This window comes from Schistocerca gregaria, chromosome 11 (assembly GCF_023897955.1).
Source record: "Schistocerca gregaria isolate iqSchGreg1 chromosome 11, iqSchGreg1.2, whole genome shotgun sequence".
Taxonomy (NCBI): Eukaryota; Metazoa; Arthropoda; class Insecta; order Orthoptera; family Acrididae; genus Schistocerca; species Schistocerca gregaria.
In genome coordinates this window covers 79,518,397-79,534,023 of record NC_064930.1, presented here as the reverse complement: position 1 = coordinate 79,534,023, position 15,627 = coordinate 79,518,397, and the positions used below count along the sequence as shown (strand labels likewise).

Here is a 15,627-nt window from a genome sequence, read left to right as displayed (position 1 = left end):
ACAGTCTAATGAGTACACAGTATGGTTTGAGAGTAAATAGGAGAAAGACGAAGGTAATGAGAAGTAGTAGAAATGAGAACAGCGAGAAACTTAACATCAGGATTGATGGCCACGAAGTCCATGAAGTTAAGGAATTCTGCCACCTAGGCAGTAAAATAACCAATGACGGACGGAGCAAGGACGACATCAAAAGCAGACTCGCTATGGCAAAAAAGGCATTTCTGGCCAAGAGAAGTCTACTAATATCAAATACCGGCCTTAATTTGAGGAAGAAATTTCTGAGGATCTACGTCTGGAGTACAGCATTGTATGGTAGTGAAACATGGACTGTAGGAACACCGGAACAGAAGAGAGTCGAAGCATTGGAGATGTGGTGCTATAGACGAATGTTGAAAATTAGGTGGACTGATAAGGTAAGGAATGAGGAGGTTCTACGCAGAATCGGAGAGGAAAGGAATATGTGGAAAACACTGATAAGGACAGGATGATAGGACATCTGCTAAGACATGAGGGAATGACTTCCATGGTACTAGAGGGAGCTGTAGAGGGCAAAAACTGTAGAGTAAGACAGAGATTGGAATACGTCAAGCAAATAATTGAGGACGTATGTTGCAAGTGCTACTCTGAGATGAAGAGGTTAGCACAGGAGAGGAATTCGTGGCGGGCCGCATCAAACCAGACAGTAGACTGATGACCCAAAAAAGAAAAAAACATCTCGTTTCTAGAAACCCAGAATCTACCCTGCAGGAATCAACATGGATTCCGGAAACAGCGATCGTGTGAGACCCAACTCGCTTTATTTGTTCACGAGACCCAGAACATACTAGATACAGGCTCCTAGGTAGATGCCATTTTCCTTGACTTGCAGAAGGCGTTGGATACTGTTCTGCACTGTCGCCTGATAAGCAAACTAAGAGCCTACGGAATATCAGACCAGCTGTGTGACTGGATTGAAGAGTTTTTAGCAAACAGCATGTTGTTATCAATGGAGAGACCTCTACAGAAGTTAAGGTAACCTCTGGCGTGCCACAGAGGAGTGTTATGGGATCATTGCTTTTCACAATATATATAAATGACCTAGTAGATAGTGTCGGAAGTTCCGAGCGGCTTTTCGCGGATGATGCTGTAGTATACAGAAAAGTTGCAGCATTAGAAAATTGTAGCGAAATGCAGGAAGATGTGCAGCGGATAGGCACTTTGTGCAGGGAGTGGCAACTGACCCTTAACATAGACAAATGTTATGTATTGCGAATACATAGAAAGAAGGATCCTTTATTGTATGATTATATGATAGCGGAAGAAACACTGGTAGCAGTTACTTCTGAAAAATATCTGCGAGTGTGCGTACGGAACGATTTGAAGTGGAATGATCATACAAAATCAATTGTTGGTAAGGCGGGTGCCAGGTTGAGATTCATTGGGAGAGTCTTTGGAAAATGTAGTCCATCAACAAAGGAGGTGGCTTACAAAACACTCGTTCGACCTATACTCGAGTATTGCTCATTAGTGTGGGATCCGTACCAGATCGGGTTGACGGAGGAGATAGAGAAGATCCAAAGAAGAGCGGCGCGTTTCGTCACAGGGTTATTTGGTAAGCGTGATAGCGTTACGGAGATGTTTAGCAAACTCAAGTGGCAGACTCTCCAAGAGAGGCGCTCTGCATCGCGGTGTAGCTTGCTCGCCAGGTTTCGAGAGGGTGCGTTTCTGGATGAGGTATCGAATATATTGCTACCCCCTACTTATACCTCCCGAGGAGATCAAGAATGTAAAATTAGAGAGATTCGAGCGCACACGGAGGCTTTCCGGCAGTCGTTCTTCCCGCGAACCATACGCGACTGGAACAGGAAAGGGAGGTAATGACAGTGGCACGTGAAGTACCCTCCGCCACACAACGTTGGATGGCTCGCGGAGTATAAATGTAGATTTAGATTCATTGGTTACTGTGTAAAATTGTATTGATGATACAGCTGCGTCTGTCTTTGCAGTGCAAGGGAATCTTGCTGAAGAGCGAAGGCGCCCTCGCCGCCCTGTACGTCAACGAAAACCACCAGCAGGTGTCGGCGGCGACGGACTCTGTGGTGAAGGAGGCTGCCCGGCTGGTGAGTAGATGCATCCAGGGTTGCCAAGCATCTGCGTGAGAAATGTGACATTACACACATTATCTCAGGAAGGCTGACTAGCGAAAGTCGGCTCCTAACACTACTACGAAAAGTCCACGCAAAAATAAAAACTACTTACGTGTTGCAAGGATAGTTTGCAGCTGTTCAGGAAGAATCCACAGGACTTTGAGCGTCGTTCCATCACTGTGGATGAAACATGGACACATTACTGTACTCCTGAGACCAACAATCTAAACAATGGGTTAGCAAGGCAGAATATGAGAGGTGGCATACGCCCCGTCTCACATTTCTATCTTACTCTGAGTAATTCGATTTTCCTCTGTTATTGCATGCGGTGAAATGTTGCTATTCCTTCACACGCGGACTTCCCACGCAGCATCTCTCGTCACCCGAGTGGTCCACTGACAGGTGGGTTCTGCTGATCTTGAAGGGGTTAAGCCGACGGGTGTGAGGGAGTCGAGTTAATGCTTTCCAGACGCCGACATTCTCATAAGAGCCCGGGCGACACGCCGACTGGGGCCTGAAGGAGCGGCTAGGCCTAGAGAGTCCGTTACTTCACAGAAACTTAGTGAAAACACTTTCTGACGGGCTACCAGCGAAGCGTGGGAATAACTTGTGTTCCCAGGCAGTCTTGGCGGACAAATTCCCGCGTTTTCTGCAAAATCGTAACTGTGATTGGCTTGCTCAGGGGATAGATCCGTGACGCAGCAAAATCGGCGCAGCAATCGGCGCCAAGTATCTCCATTGGTGGAACAGTAGTGCTTCGGCAGTAGAGTGGACTTTCCCGCCGGTTTTCGAGTTGCTGATTGGCACGTTTTAACCACGGCCACTGTCGTGGGGGCGGGAATGTTCTGTGTTCGGTTTGTACGGGTGCTCTTAAGAGAGACGGCTGTCGCCTTTCGGAGGGATGGCGTGGTCTCGGGATAGCGTCTTTGATTCATAATCAAAACGTCTTCGGTTCCGGGTTCGATCCCCGCCACTGCCTAAATTTTGATAAATCAGCACTGCCGGACGAAGACTTCCGGCATAAGAAGTCTGCCTCATTCCTGCGAACGGCCTTGTCAAAGAGGGCGGAGGAGCGGATAGAGGTTCAGGGCACTCTCTTGTCCTAGGGGTGGGAAATTGCTCCTAAAGGCGGAAGAATCAGCAATGATCAACGACATGAGGATGCAGAAGGCAATGGAAACCACTGCATTAAAGACACGTTACGTGTAGCTGCAGGACATGTGGCCTGTAGTTGAAGAAGTGTCATGATGATCTCTCCATTGGCAAAAGATTCCGGAATAGTCCCCCATTCGGGAGGGGACTGCGAAGGGGGAGGTTACCATGAGAAAAAGATTGCATAATCAACGAAAGGGTAACGTTCTACGAGTCGGGGCGTGGAATGTCAGAAGCTTGAACGTGGTAGGGAAGCTAGAAAATCTGAAAAGGGAAATGCAAAGGCTCAATCTAGATATAGTAGGGGTCAGTGAAGTGAAGTGGAAGGAAGACAAGGATTTCTGGTCAGATGAGTATCGGGTAATATCAACAGCAGCAGAAAATGGTACAACAGGTGTAGGATTCATTATGAATAGGAAGGTAGGGCAGAGGGTGTGTTACTGTGAACAGTTCAGTGAACGGGTTGTTCTAATCAGAATCGACAGCAGACCAACACCGACAACGATAGTTCAGGTATACATGCCGACGTCACAAGCTGAAGATGAACAGATAGAGAAAGTGTATGAGGATATTGAAAGGGAAATTCAGTATGTAAAGGGGGACGAAAATCTAATAGTCATGGGCGACTGGAATGCAGTTGTAGGGGAAGGAGTAGAAGAAAAGGTTACAGGAGAATATGGGCTTGGGACAAGGAACGAAAGAGGAGAAAGGCTAATTGAGTACTGTAACAAGTTTCAGCTAGCAATAGCGAATACCCTGTTCAAGAATCACAAGAGGAGGAGGTATACTTGGAAAAGGCCGGGAGATACGGAAAGATTTCAATTAGATTACATCATGGTCAGACAGAGATTCCGAAATCAGATACTGGATTGTAAGGCGTACCCAGGAGCAGATATAGACTCAGATCACAATATAGTGATGAAGAGTAGGCTGAAGTTCAAGACATTAGTCAGGAAGAATCAATACGCTAAGAAGTGGGATACGGAAGTTCTAACAAATGACGAGATATGTTTCAAGTTCTCTAACGCTATAGATACAGCAATAAGGAATAGCGCAGTAGGCAGCAATGTTGAAGAGGAATGTACATGTCTAAAAAGGGCCACCACAGAAGTTGGGAAGGAAAACATAGGTATAAAGAAGGTAGCTGCGAAGAAACCATGTGTAACAGAAGTACTTCAGTTGATTGATGAAAGGAGGGAGTACAAACATGTTCCGGGAAAATCAGGAATACAGAAATACAAGTCGCTGAGGAATGAAATAAATAGGAAGTGCAGGGAAGCTAAGACGAAATGGCTGCAGGGAAAATGTGAAGACATCGAAAAAGATATGATTGTCGGGAGGACAGACTCAGCATACAGGAAAGTCAAAACAACCTTTGGTGCCATTAAAAGCAACGGTGGTAACATTAAGAGTGCAACGGGAATTCCACTGTTAGATGCAGAGGAGAGAGCAGATAGGTGGAAAGAATACATTGAAAGCCTCTATGAGGGTGAAGATATGTCTGATGTGATAGAAGAAGAAACAGGAATCGATTTAGAAGAGATAGGGGATCCAGTATTAGAATCGGAATTTAAAAGACCTTTGGAGGACTTACGGTTAAATAAGGCAGAAGGGATAGATAACATTCCATCAGAATTTCTAAAATCATTAGGGAAAGTGGCAACAAAACGACTATTCACGTTGGTGTGTAGAATATATGAGTCTGGCGACATACCATCTGACTTTCGGAAAAGCATTATCCACACAACTCCGAAGACGGCAAGAGCTGACAAGTGCGAGAATTACCGCACAATCAGCTTAACACCTCATGCATCGAAGCTGCTTACAAGAATAATATACAGAAGAATGGAAAAGAAAATTGAGAATGCGCTAGGTGGCGATCAGTTTGGCTTTAGGAAAAGTAAAGGCACGAGAGAGGCAATTCTGACGTTGCAGCTAATAATGGAAGCAAGGCTAAAGAAAAGTCAAGACACGTTCATAGGATTTGTCGACTTGGAAAAAGCGTGCTACAATATAAAATGGTGCAAGCTGTTCGAGATTCTGAAAGAAGTAGGGGTAAGCTATGGGGAGAGACAGGTCATATACAATATGTACAACAACCAAGAGGGAATAATAAAAGTGGACGATCAAGAACGAAGTGGTCGTATTAAGAAGGGAGTAAGACAAGGCTGTAGCCTTTCGCCCCTACTCTTCAATCTGTACATCGAGGAAGCAATGATGGAAATAAAAGAAAGGTTCAGGAGTGGAATTAAAATACAAGGTGAAAGGATATCAATGATACGATTCGATGTTGACATTGCTATCCTGAGTGAAAGTGAAGAAGAATTTAATGATCTGCTGAACGGAATGAACAGTCTAATGAGTACACAGTGTGGTTTGAGAGTAAATCGGAGAAAGACGAAGGTAATGAGAAGTAGTAGAAATGACAACAGCGAGAAACTTAACATCAGGATTGATGGTCACGAAGTCAATGAAGTTAAGGAATTCTGCTACCTAGGCAGTAAAATAACCAATGAGGGACGGAGCAAGGAGGACATCAAAAGCAGACTCGCTATGGCAAAAAAGGCATTTCTGGCCAAGAGAAGTCTACTAATATCAAATACCGGCCTTAATTTGAGGAAGAAATTTCTGAGGATGTACGTCTGGAGTGCAGCATTGTATGGTAGTGAAACATAGATTGTGGGAATACCGGAACAGAAGAGAATCGAAGCATTTGAGATGTGGTGCTATAGACGAATGTTGAAAATTAGGTGGACTGACAAGGTAAGGAATGAGGAGGTTCTACGCAGAATCGGAGAGGGAAGGAATATGTGGAAAACACTGATAAGGAGAAGGGACAGGATGATAGGACATCTGCTAAGACATGAGGGAATGACTTCCATGGTAATAGAGGGAGCTGTAGAGGGCAAAAACTGTAGAAGACAGAGATTGGAATACGTCAAGCAAATAATTGAGGACGTAGGTTGCAAGTGCTACTCTGAGATGAAGAGGTTAGCACAAGGGAGGAATTGGTGTCGGGCCGCATAGCGCTCAGAGCCATTTTTGAACTTTAGGAAACCCACATAAAGACAGCTGAGGTGTGGTCTTCTTGTTGTTGCTACAATTTATTTCGCTACAGACGCTCCCGTTTGTAAGATCCATCGTACAAACCAAAATAAACAACTACCACTCGCTCTCACAATAGCTCCTAACTCAACAGTTCTACTTAATGGACGCTGGCCCGCTTCTGGCGCACTATAATCCGTTCATCATAAGAATGAAGGTTACAAGACTGTGCTCTCGCTGCTCTGGACAGCCTGCTTTCCGTTGGCTGTCTAACATACTTTCGTTTAATTGTATCTGTTTGACGAAGTTGCTGAAGTTTCGACTTCAACGTAACTTTCCGAGTACAGTTGGCAATTGAGCGTTCTGCGCACAATCGGCCTATGTTGTCCGTCTTGAGCAGTTGTGCCTAAAGTTGACTGTATCGGAGTTACTGTGTGACTTCGCTTGTTAAAATCAATCACTGTACCACAGAGATTGTGTGGCGAGCCTTCTTAGTCTCCCTCAGAGGCGCATTTGTATTGATAGGAAGTCTATAGTCTGGAACAACCAGACAAGGATAATTTGTTTCTGGCTATACTCGCGATATTATCATCACCTTGACGGGACGTCGAAGCAACCAGCCATCGCCTCCGGTACGCCAGATCGTGTCCTTGTAGTTAAGAAGAGAGCCTGGTAATGTATGTCCGGAGCACCGTCAGATTAGGGAATTTTGCTAGGTGACAATCAGAGCTCAGCAGAGCGCGCCTGTTCCCGTCTTCTCTTACGTGGTTCTGTCTTGGATGTTCATTGTCTGAGTTCTCACTTCTGCAGCAGCAATTAATGTTGGGTTGGCTGGGTGTTTCTCTTAAAATTTCAGTTGCAAGGAATTGGCTCCACATACCACTCGGTCATAAACGTCACAAGCTAGTTTATGGACAATTTCACCTTCACAGCATTTATTTGAGTATCCAATTTGACGTATTGTAAATGTTTCATGTGCTTTGTTTATTATTTTCAGTTTAGTCATAATAAATCAAATTGTTATTTTGAACAGAACTTTTTATTCTGTGGATCTGTAAAGCAACCCTTTCATTTGTCACTGCGTTAATGAAACTTTCCTTTATCAAATTAATTTCTATCAAATTAAATTGTTGCAGGTGCCAAACCCTTTTCTGCTCCACTTGCAGGGTCGATTACAGTCAGTTCGCGTTTCTTCTTAATCCATGTGCAACAGCAAAAGTAGGAGTTAGAAAAGGGGGGCTTAGAGCATCATTTCCATATGAAGATTCTAGAACAATTTATTGTTAAATACGTTGCTAGCCCCGGCACCTCGCAAATATGCACCAAAAAAGGCGAAGACCATTCCTTCGGCCGGAAAGGTTATGGCGTGTTTTTTCGACGTAGTCTGTTTTTATACTTATCCACTTCGTCCAGCGCTGTTCTAATTTGTTGATCCCTTCCGAATAATATCAGTTATCCAAGTCTGCAAAATAGGTATTAGTTGCTGTGATCACCTCCTCGTTTGAATAAAATCCTTGTACCGCCAACCATTTCTTCAAATTGGGGGACAAATAGTAGTCCAAGGGACCCAAGTCTCCAGAACAGGGGGGATGTGAAAAGGGTTGAATCCTATTTCCATTAATTTTGCGACCACAACTGCTGAGGTGTGTGTTGGTGCATTGTCGTGATGGAAAAGCACATTTTTGCGGTCCAATCGCCGGCGTTTCCGTGCAGCTCGGTTCACAAACGGCCCAGTAACGATGAATAATATGCACCTGTAATAGTTCTACCCTTTTCCAGATAGTCGAGGATTATCCCTTGCAAATCCCAAAAGACAGTCGCCATAACCTTTCCGGCCGACGGAATGGTTTTCGCCTTTTTTGGTGCAGATTCTCCCTTGGTAAACCATAGTTTAGATTGTTGTTTGGTCTCAGGAGTATAGTAATGTACCCATGTTTCATCCACAGTGACGAAACGACGCTTAAAGTCCTGCGGATGCTTCCTGAACAGCTCCAAAAAATCCTTGATACACTTAACAGGATTCCATTATTGGTCAAGTGTGAGCAATCGCGAAAACCATCTTACGGATAGCCTTCTGATGTCCAAATGTTTATGTACCCGTTCATTCGAGATCCCCAAAGCACTAGCAATCTCACGCACCTTAACTCTTCTGTCATTCATCACCGTATCATGGAGTTTATCAATGGTTTCTGGAGTCGTAACCTCCGTAGGGCGTTCAGAACGTTACGAATCACTTGTGCCCATATGGCCACTCCGAAAATTTTGAAACCACTTATAAACTGTTCTCATGGAAGGTGCAGAGTCACCGTAATGTTTATCAGGCTTCTCTTTAGTCTCCTGAGGAGTTTTTCCATTCATAAAGTAATGTTTAATCACCACACAAAATTCTTTTTTGTCCATTTTTTGACAAACACTCGACTTCCTTGATTCACACGAATGCCAAACACAGAGAAATAGACTAATATGGCTGAAACTTGGCGTGCGTTCTTTCCAAAGATGCTACTAACTAAACATGACCTCGATACCCGCCGGTGGTGCCATCTCTCGGACTTTGCACGGACTATTCAAACACCCCTCGTACACCTAAATCTTGAAAGTTATCTAAATAAATAAAAAATGTGACTGAAGTACTCTGTTCCCGAATTTAAGCCGGAGCTGAGATAGTAAATCAACTGTCGTAAAGTGAAGGCAAAGCTGCGCTGTAATAATAATTAATTGTCGTAATGAAAAGGGAAGGCTTTCGTACTGTAAAAGTTAGCAATCTGACTGCAGGAATTTTGAACAGTATAAACTGCGTGAATAATTGACTTGGACATGAAACGTAGTCATTGGCTATGCAAAATTTGATCACAAAAACTGTGTCTGAATTACATAAGTTGGCCCTGAGTGAATAAATAACACAATCAAAGTTTTTACTCCTTACCTGGAATCTGCGCAATTCTGGATAACGCGTTGCAGTATTGCTCTGTCTTGCGCGCCGCTATGCTAAGGCTACAAATTACTGTATCTACACAGAGACACTCGAGAGGTGCAATGAGTTCTCTGTTAAATGCAGATCGACCATATTTGGATGGATCATCCGTTAAAAGTCTTCACCTGGTAGCAGAGTGGTCAGCGCGACGGAATGTCGTACCTAACGGCCCGGGTTCGATTCCCGGCTGGATCGGTCATTTTCCCCGCCCAGGGACTGGGTGTTGTGTTGTCATTATCATTTCATCCCCATCTCCACCGACGCACAAATCGTCGAAGTGGTGTCAGTTCAGAAGACTTTCACCCGGCGGGTGGCCCTAGCCACACGGCATTTACATTTTTATCCGTAAAAAAATATTTGTAAAAGAAAGTTTGGCAAGAAAATGAAATATGCACATAAATGGCAACACTGTTGTTTTTATATGGAGAACAGTGCTCAAGGCAGATTTTAAACTTAATGAACTTCTCAACATCCAAGCAATGCACTTTCATATCTCTGAAATCTAGCAGCTTTCAGTACAATAACCAAGTTCGTTCGATGGCGCAGCGCTAGTAAAAAATAATGTTGTTGTTGTTGTGGTCTTCAGTCCTGACACTGGTTCGATGCAGCTCTCCATGCTACTCTATCCTGTGTAAGCTTCTTCACCTCCAGCCTACATCCTTATGAATCTGCTTAGTGTATTCATCTCTTGGTCTCTCTCTACGATTTTTCCCCTCCACGCTGCCCTCCAATACTAAATTGGTGATCCCTAGATGCCTCAGAACATGTCCACCAACCTGTCCCTTCTTCTAGTCAAGTTGTGCCACAAACTCCTCTTCTACCCAATCCTATTCAACACCTCCTCATTAGTTATGTGATCTACTCATCTAATCTTCAGCATTCTTCTGTAGCACCACATTTCGAAAGCTTCTATTCTCTTCTTGTCCAAACTGTTCATCGTCCATGTTTCACTTCCATACACGGCTACACTCCATACAAATACTTTCAGAAGCGACTTCCTGACACTTAAACCTAAACTCGATGTTAACAAATTTCTCTTCTTCAGAAACACTTACCTTGCCATTCCCAGTCTCCATTTTATATCCTCTCTACTTCAGTCATCATCAGTTATTTTGCTCCCCAAGTAGCAAAACTCCTTTACTACTTTAAGTGTCTCATTTCCTAATCTAATTCCCTCAGCATCAGCCGATTTAATTTGACTACATTCCATTATCCTCGTTTTGCTTTTGTTGATGTTCATCTTATATCCTCCTTTCAAGACACTGTCCATTCTGTCCAACTGCTTTTGCAAGTCCTTTGCTGTCTCTGACAGAATTATAATGTCATCGGCGAACCTAAAAGTTTTTATTTCTTCTGCACGGATTTTAATACCTACTCCGAATTTTTCTTTTGTTTCGTTCACTGCTTGCTCAGTATACAAACTGAATAACATCGGGGAGAGGCTACAACCCTGTATCACTCCCTTCCCAACCACTGCTTCCCTTTCATGCCCCTCGACTCTTATAACTGCTATCTGGTTTCTGTACAAATTGTAAATAGCCTTTCGCTCCCTGTATTTTACCCCTGCCACCTTCAGAATTTGAAAGAGAGTATTCTAGTCAACATTGTCAAAAGCTTTCTCTAAGTCTTCAAATGCTAGAAACGTAGGTTTGCATTTCCTTAGTCTTTCTTTTACGATAAGTCGTAGGGTCAGTATTGCCTCACCTGTTCCAACATTTCTACGGAATCCAAACTGATCTTCCCCGAGGTCGGCTTGTACCAGTTTTCCCATTCGTCAGTAAAGAATTCGCGTTAGTATTTTGCAGCCAAGACTTATTAAACTGATTTTCACATCTATCAGCACCTGCTTCCTTTGGGATTGGAATTATTCTTCTTGAAGTCTGAGGGTATTTCGCCTGTCTCATACATCTTGCTGACCAGATGGTAGAGTTTTGTCAAGGCTCTCCCAAAGCCGTCAGTATATCATTATTGTATTTACCTGACATTCCATTAGATTTCTTCCTTCGCAAATTATAGCCATGTTGATTGAACATAATATCGAAATAGCTTCCTCACTAACATCGCTTAAAATTATCAACTTATCTCTAAGGCAGTTGTACTTCGACTCCACTCGCTACCAAAGCTATACATTGTCTGTCTCCACTGCTCTCTCGCACAGCTCAAAGGTGTTGACTTCTGCGATACAGCTTAGAATTTCCCTGCCGCCCGGAGTGGACGAGCGGTTCTAGGCGCTGCAGTTTTGGAACCGCGGGACCGGTACGGTCGCAGGTTCGAATCCTGCCTCAGCCATGGACATGTGTGATGTCCTTAGGTTAGTTAGGTTTAAGTAGTTCTAAGTTCTAGGGGACTGATGACCACAGCAGGTAAGTCCCACAGTGATCAGAGAGATTTGATTTTTTAGAATATCACTGCTCGCTCACATACCAAAATTATTCATGACACCTATCAATCTGATAAGTTAGTTTTCGTCGCTGCGAGTCTTAGATCTTCTTTTGTCCTCCGCAATGTGCTAAACAGTCGCCGGTCGTGGTGGTCTCGCGGTTCTAGGCGCACAGTCCGGAACCGTGCGCCTGCTACGGTCGCTGGTTCGAATCCTGCCTCGGGCATGGATGTGTGTGATGTCGTTAGGTTAGTTAGGTTTAAGTAGTTCTAAGTTCTAGGGGACTTATGACCACAGCAGTTGAGTCCCATAGTGCTCAGAGCCATTTGAACCTTTTTTTTAGCAGTCTGTCAGCCTAAGCCACATATACTAGTAGGAAACTAAATAAGATGTGACCAAAAATTATCTTTACAACTTAAGATTTTAATACCTCTAAAACTACACTAGATATTGCCCACCTTGCTAGCCACGCGGTCTAATGCGCTGCTTCCCCCGGCACGAATCCGCCATTCGGATTGGTGACTTCCAGTGTGCTGGCCAGTCTGTGGATAGTTTTAAGGCGGTTTTCCATCTACCTCAGCGAATGCTGGCTGGTTCCCCTTATTACACCTCAGTTACACTATGTCGACGATTGCTGTGCAAACACTGTCTCCGCATATGCATGCACAGTAATTACTCTACCATGCAAACGTTTGGGGTTACATTCGTCTGGTATGATATGTTCCCAGGGGAGTGGGGGAGTCTACTAGGGGCTGAACCGCACAACCACCCTGAGTTCAGTGTGAGGCGGCGGTGGGGTGGGTGGACTGCTGTCACCTGTTGTGGGGTTGTGGACCACTGGGGGCTATCGCGGGATGAAGCCTCTATGTCGTTTCTTGGTCCCGAGTTTAAATACACAATATACCCAATACTAGATATTAACAAATGTTTTTCAACATATGATTACTTACAAACTTTCGTTTTCTCGTCCATACACATCAGTGTGTGCACCCTTCGTCACACAGATGTCCAGGGGGAACTCCATTTCCCTTCGCATACATTACAAGACCTCCAAGGTGTTAAGTTCAAATGCATTGTTAGTGTGTGCTTTCGAGTCCTGTCGGTGTCTAACCTTGGTTCGGTACACCACATACTTTACGAAGCCCCACAGGAAGAAGAACCGCAAGATCAGGGCAGTGTGGCAGCCATCGAATTTGACCATCTCGTCCGAGCCAACTATCCTCAACTTTTACATCTAGGAATTGACAGGCATTCAGGGGCCATTGGATTGGTACCCTGTCCTGCTGGAATATGACAACAGGTTGCAGGTGTTACAATTGTGGCACAACAAACTCCTGTGACGTGTCCAGGTCAATATGACCCATCACGGAAGACTAGGTGAGAAAAAATGGACCAATGATGCAACTCGGCCCCAAATACTGACCTTGGGACTGTTCCTTTTGATTTCACGGCTAACATGAGTATGCTGTCAACCCCATACAGGATGTTTCTGTAAGAACGTGCAAACGTTTTAACAGGACATAGAGGGTGCTCCACTGAACAATGAGGTATGGAACATGGGATCGGAGAAGCGATCATAAGGATATACGAGGGTAATCTTAAAAGTAAGGTTTCCAATTTTTTTTATAAATGCAGAACTCTGTTTGTGTGGCAGTTGGTAACACTGTTATGGAGAGTGCTTCACGCGCTGTGTGTAAACATGCGCGCGCCGCGTTGAGGCGCTGTCTTGGCTTGGCAGGCGTTGAGAATGGAGCTCCCGTTGGATGTTATCGCCAAGTGCGCGCAGTTATCGGTTTTTGAATTCAAAGGGCACTGCGCCGATTGAAATCCGTTTCCAATTGACGGAAGTGTATGGTGAGTCGTGCGTGGAAGTCAAAAACGTTCGTAAGTGGTGTAGGTGTTTGCAGCAGGACGGACCGAAATTCACGACGAACAAAGCAGCGGGACATCGTCAATTTCTGAGGAGACAGCTTCGAAGGTTGAAGAAAGCATGCTTGAAGTTCAGCGGATCACGCTGGATGATCTCTGCACGTTGGTTCCCGAGGTTTCCCGAAGCACCGCTCACAGAACTTTAACGGAAACATTGAACTACCGGAAGGTGTGAGCAAGATGGGTGCCACGCATGCTGACTGAGGACCACATGCATGCGAGCTGATGCTTCCCACGCATTTCTTCACCGCCTTGCAGCCCAACAGGACAACTTTCTGGACTCAATTGTCACGGGTTACGAAACCTGGGTACACCACTTTACACCTGAGACCAAGCAACAATCACGACAGTGGCGGCATCCTTCTTCGCCAAAGCCGCGGAAATTCAAACGAACACAGTCTGCCGGTAAAGTCATGACAATCGTTTTTTTTTTTTTTTTGGGATCGGAAAGGAGTACTGTTGGTCGAGTTTATGCACACAGGGACCACAGTTGACGCTGACAGGTACAGTGAGACTCTGGAAAAACTCAAACGGGCAATTCAGAAGCGGGGAAGAGGAATGTTGAGCAAGGCCGTACACATTCTCCGTGACAACGCTCGCCCACACGTCGCTCGGCAAACCGTTGCTCTCCTGCAACAGTTTCAGTGGAACACAATCACCCACCCTATAGCCCTGACTTGGCGCCCAGTGACTATCACCTGTTCCCTAGGTTAAAAGAACATCTGGCCGGAGAGCGATTCAGCTACGTCGACGAGGTGAGAGAAGAGGTTCATAACTTTCTGGACAGCGTGGCAGAGAGCTGGTATGACATGGGCATACAAAAACGACCACAGCGTCTACAAAAATTCATCGACAGAAATGGTTATGTCGAAAAATAGCTAAATGTTCAAGCTGTAAACTGATGCAAACCATTGTAGAAATAATCAGGTCTATGTAATTATAAAAAAAATTAAGAGGCCTCACTTTGGGGATTACCCTCGTAGTAGGGGTAAAATCACATTGCTGAGTACTTTATTGACACAGGTTAACTGCAAATACCATCACTGACACAGTGAACGTACCATTCGTATTATATGCTAGAAAATGTGCTGAAACTGTCATCAACCTCAATGCAAGCAAGATACTGGCGAACGAGATTCACGCATCGCGACAAATATCCTTCATGTGTTTCGAATCACATCACAGGCTGCTACAATTCTGGCAACTAATTCCAAGTGCATATCCGCTGTAGTCTCATACCCCAGTGACTCTGGATATTCCCGCAGCAAATAACCAACGGGATTCAAGTCAGCTGACCTCGTCGGCCATGAATAGGTTCTTTAGCGACCAGGAAATACAGGGTGTATCAAAAAGAATATATTTCTGAAACTAATAAATATATACAATGAATTTTTTTTATGAACGGGAAGTTCATCAGTATTCCACACCTTTTCATAGGTGTTCATATGCTTCCCCCCCCCCCCCCCCCCCCCCGCCCTCCCTTGAGATGCCTGGCATATGTCAAAATTTTGGAGAGTCCCTCTCATGTTGTACAACTTCATGTGGTTGTTCCGTACCTCATATTCTAACATTACGACGATTCACCTTTCCACTTACAGGTAATGGAACTAAACACTACGCGTGGAAGAAACTGTCATCTTCTATCTTGCCGGGAACGGAATTACAGAACTCCACACTTTGCTGTATGTCACCTTCACGAAGAGCTTGCAGTGGCTGAATGTTGTACGGTCTCGTGCGTAAACGTCGACGCAACACACGCCAGACCGACGTCGGGGCCATGTTGAGCTGTCGAGCTGCACGGCGAACGGATTTCTGCGGACTCCTTGTGAAACTGTGGCGGATGCGTTCGACGTCTGTGTAATACACTCTGGGACGGCCCGGCGATTTGCCTCTGCACAAACAGCCTGTTTCTCGGAATTGTTCGTGCCATCGTCTAATGCTGTGCCAACGGCCTTGACGCAGTGGTAACACTGGTTCCCGTCAGATTAGCGAAGTTAAGCGCTGTCGGGCTGGGCTAGCACTTG

The 15,627-nt window shown here is 44.8% G+C and overlaps 1 protein-coding gene across 2 annotated transcripts in view; it reads left to right on the top strand.

Moving 5' to 3' along the window:
* The window catches only part of LOC126295143 (speckle-type POZ protein-like), a 149,809-nt gene that overhangs the window by 83,647 nt on the left and 50,535 nt on the right, over window positions 1–15,627 (top strand). The window contains exon 3 of one of the 2 annotated variants that reach the window (XM_049987429.1): window positions 1,986–2,099. The exons of the other annotated variant lie outside the window; for it this stretch is intronic. Within the exon in view, the coding sequence (XP_049843386.1) occupies window positions 1,986–2,099 (114 nt within the window). The remainder of the gene's footprint in view (window positions 1–1,985; window positions 2,100–15,627) is intronic. 2 annotated transcript variants of the gene reach the window in all.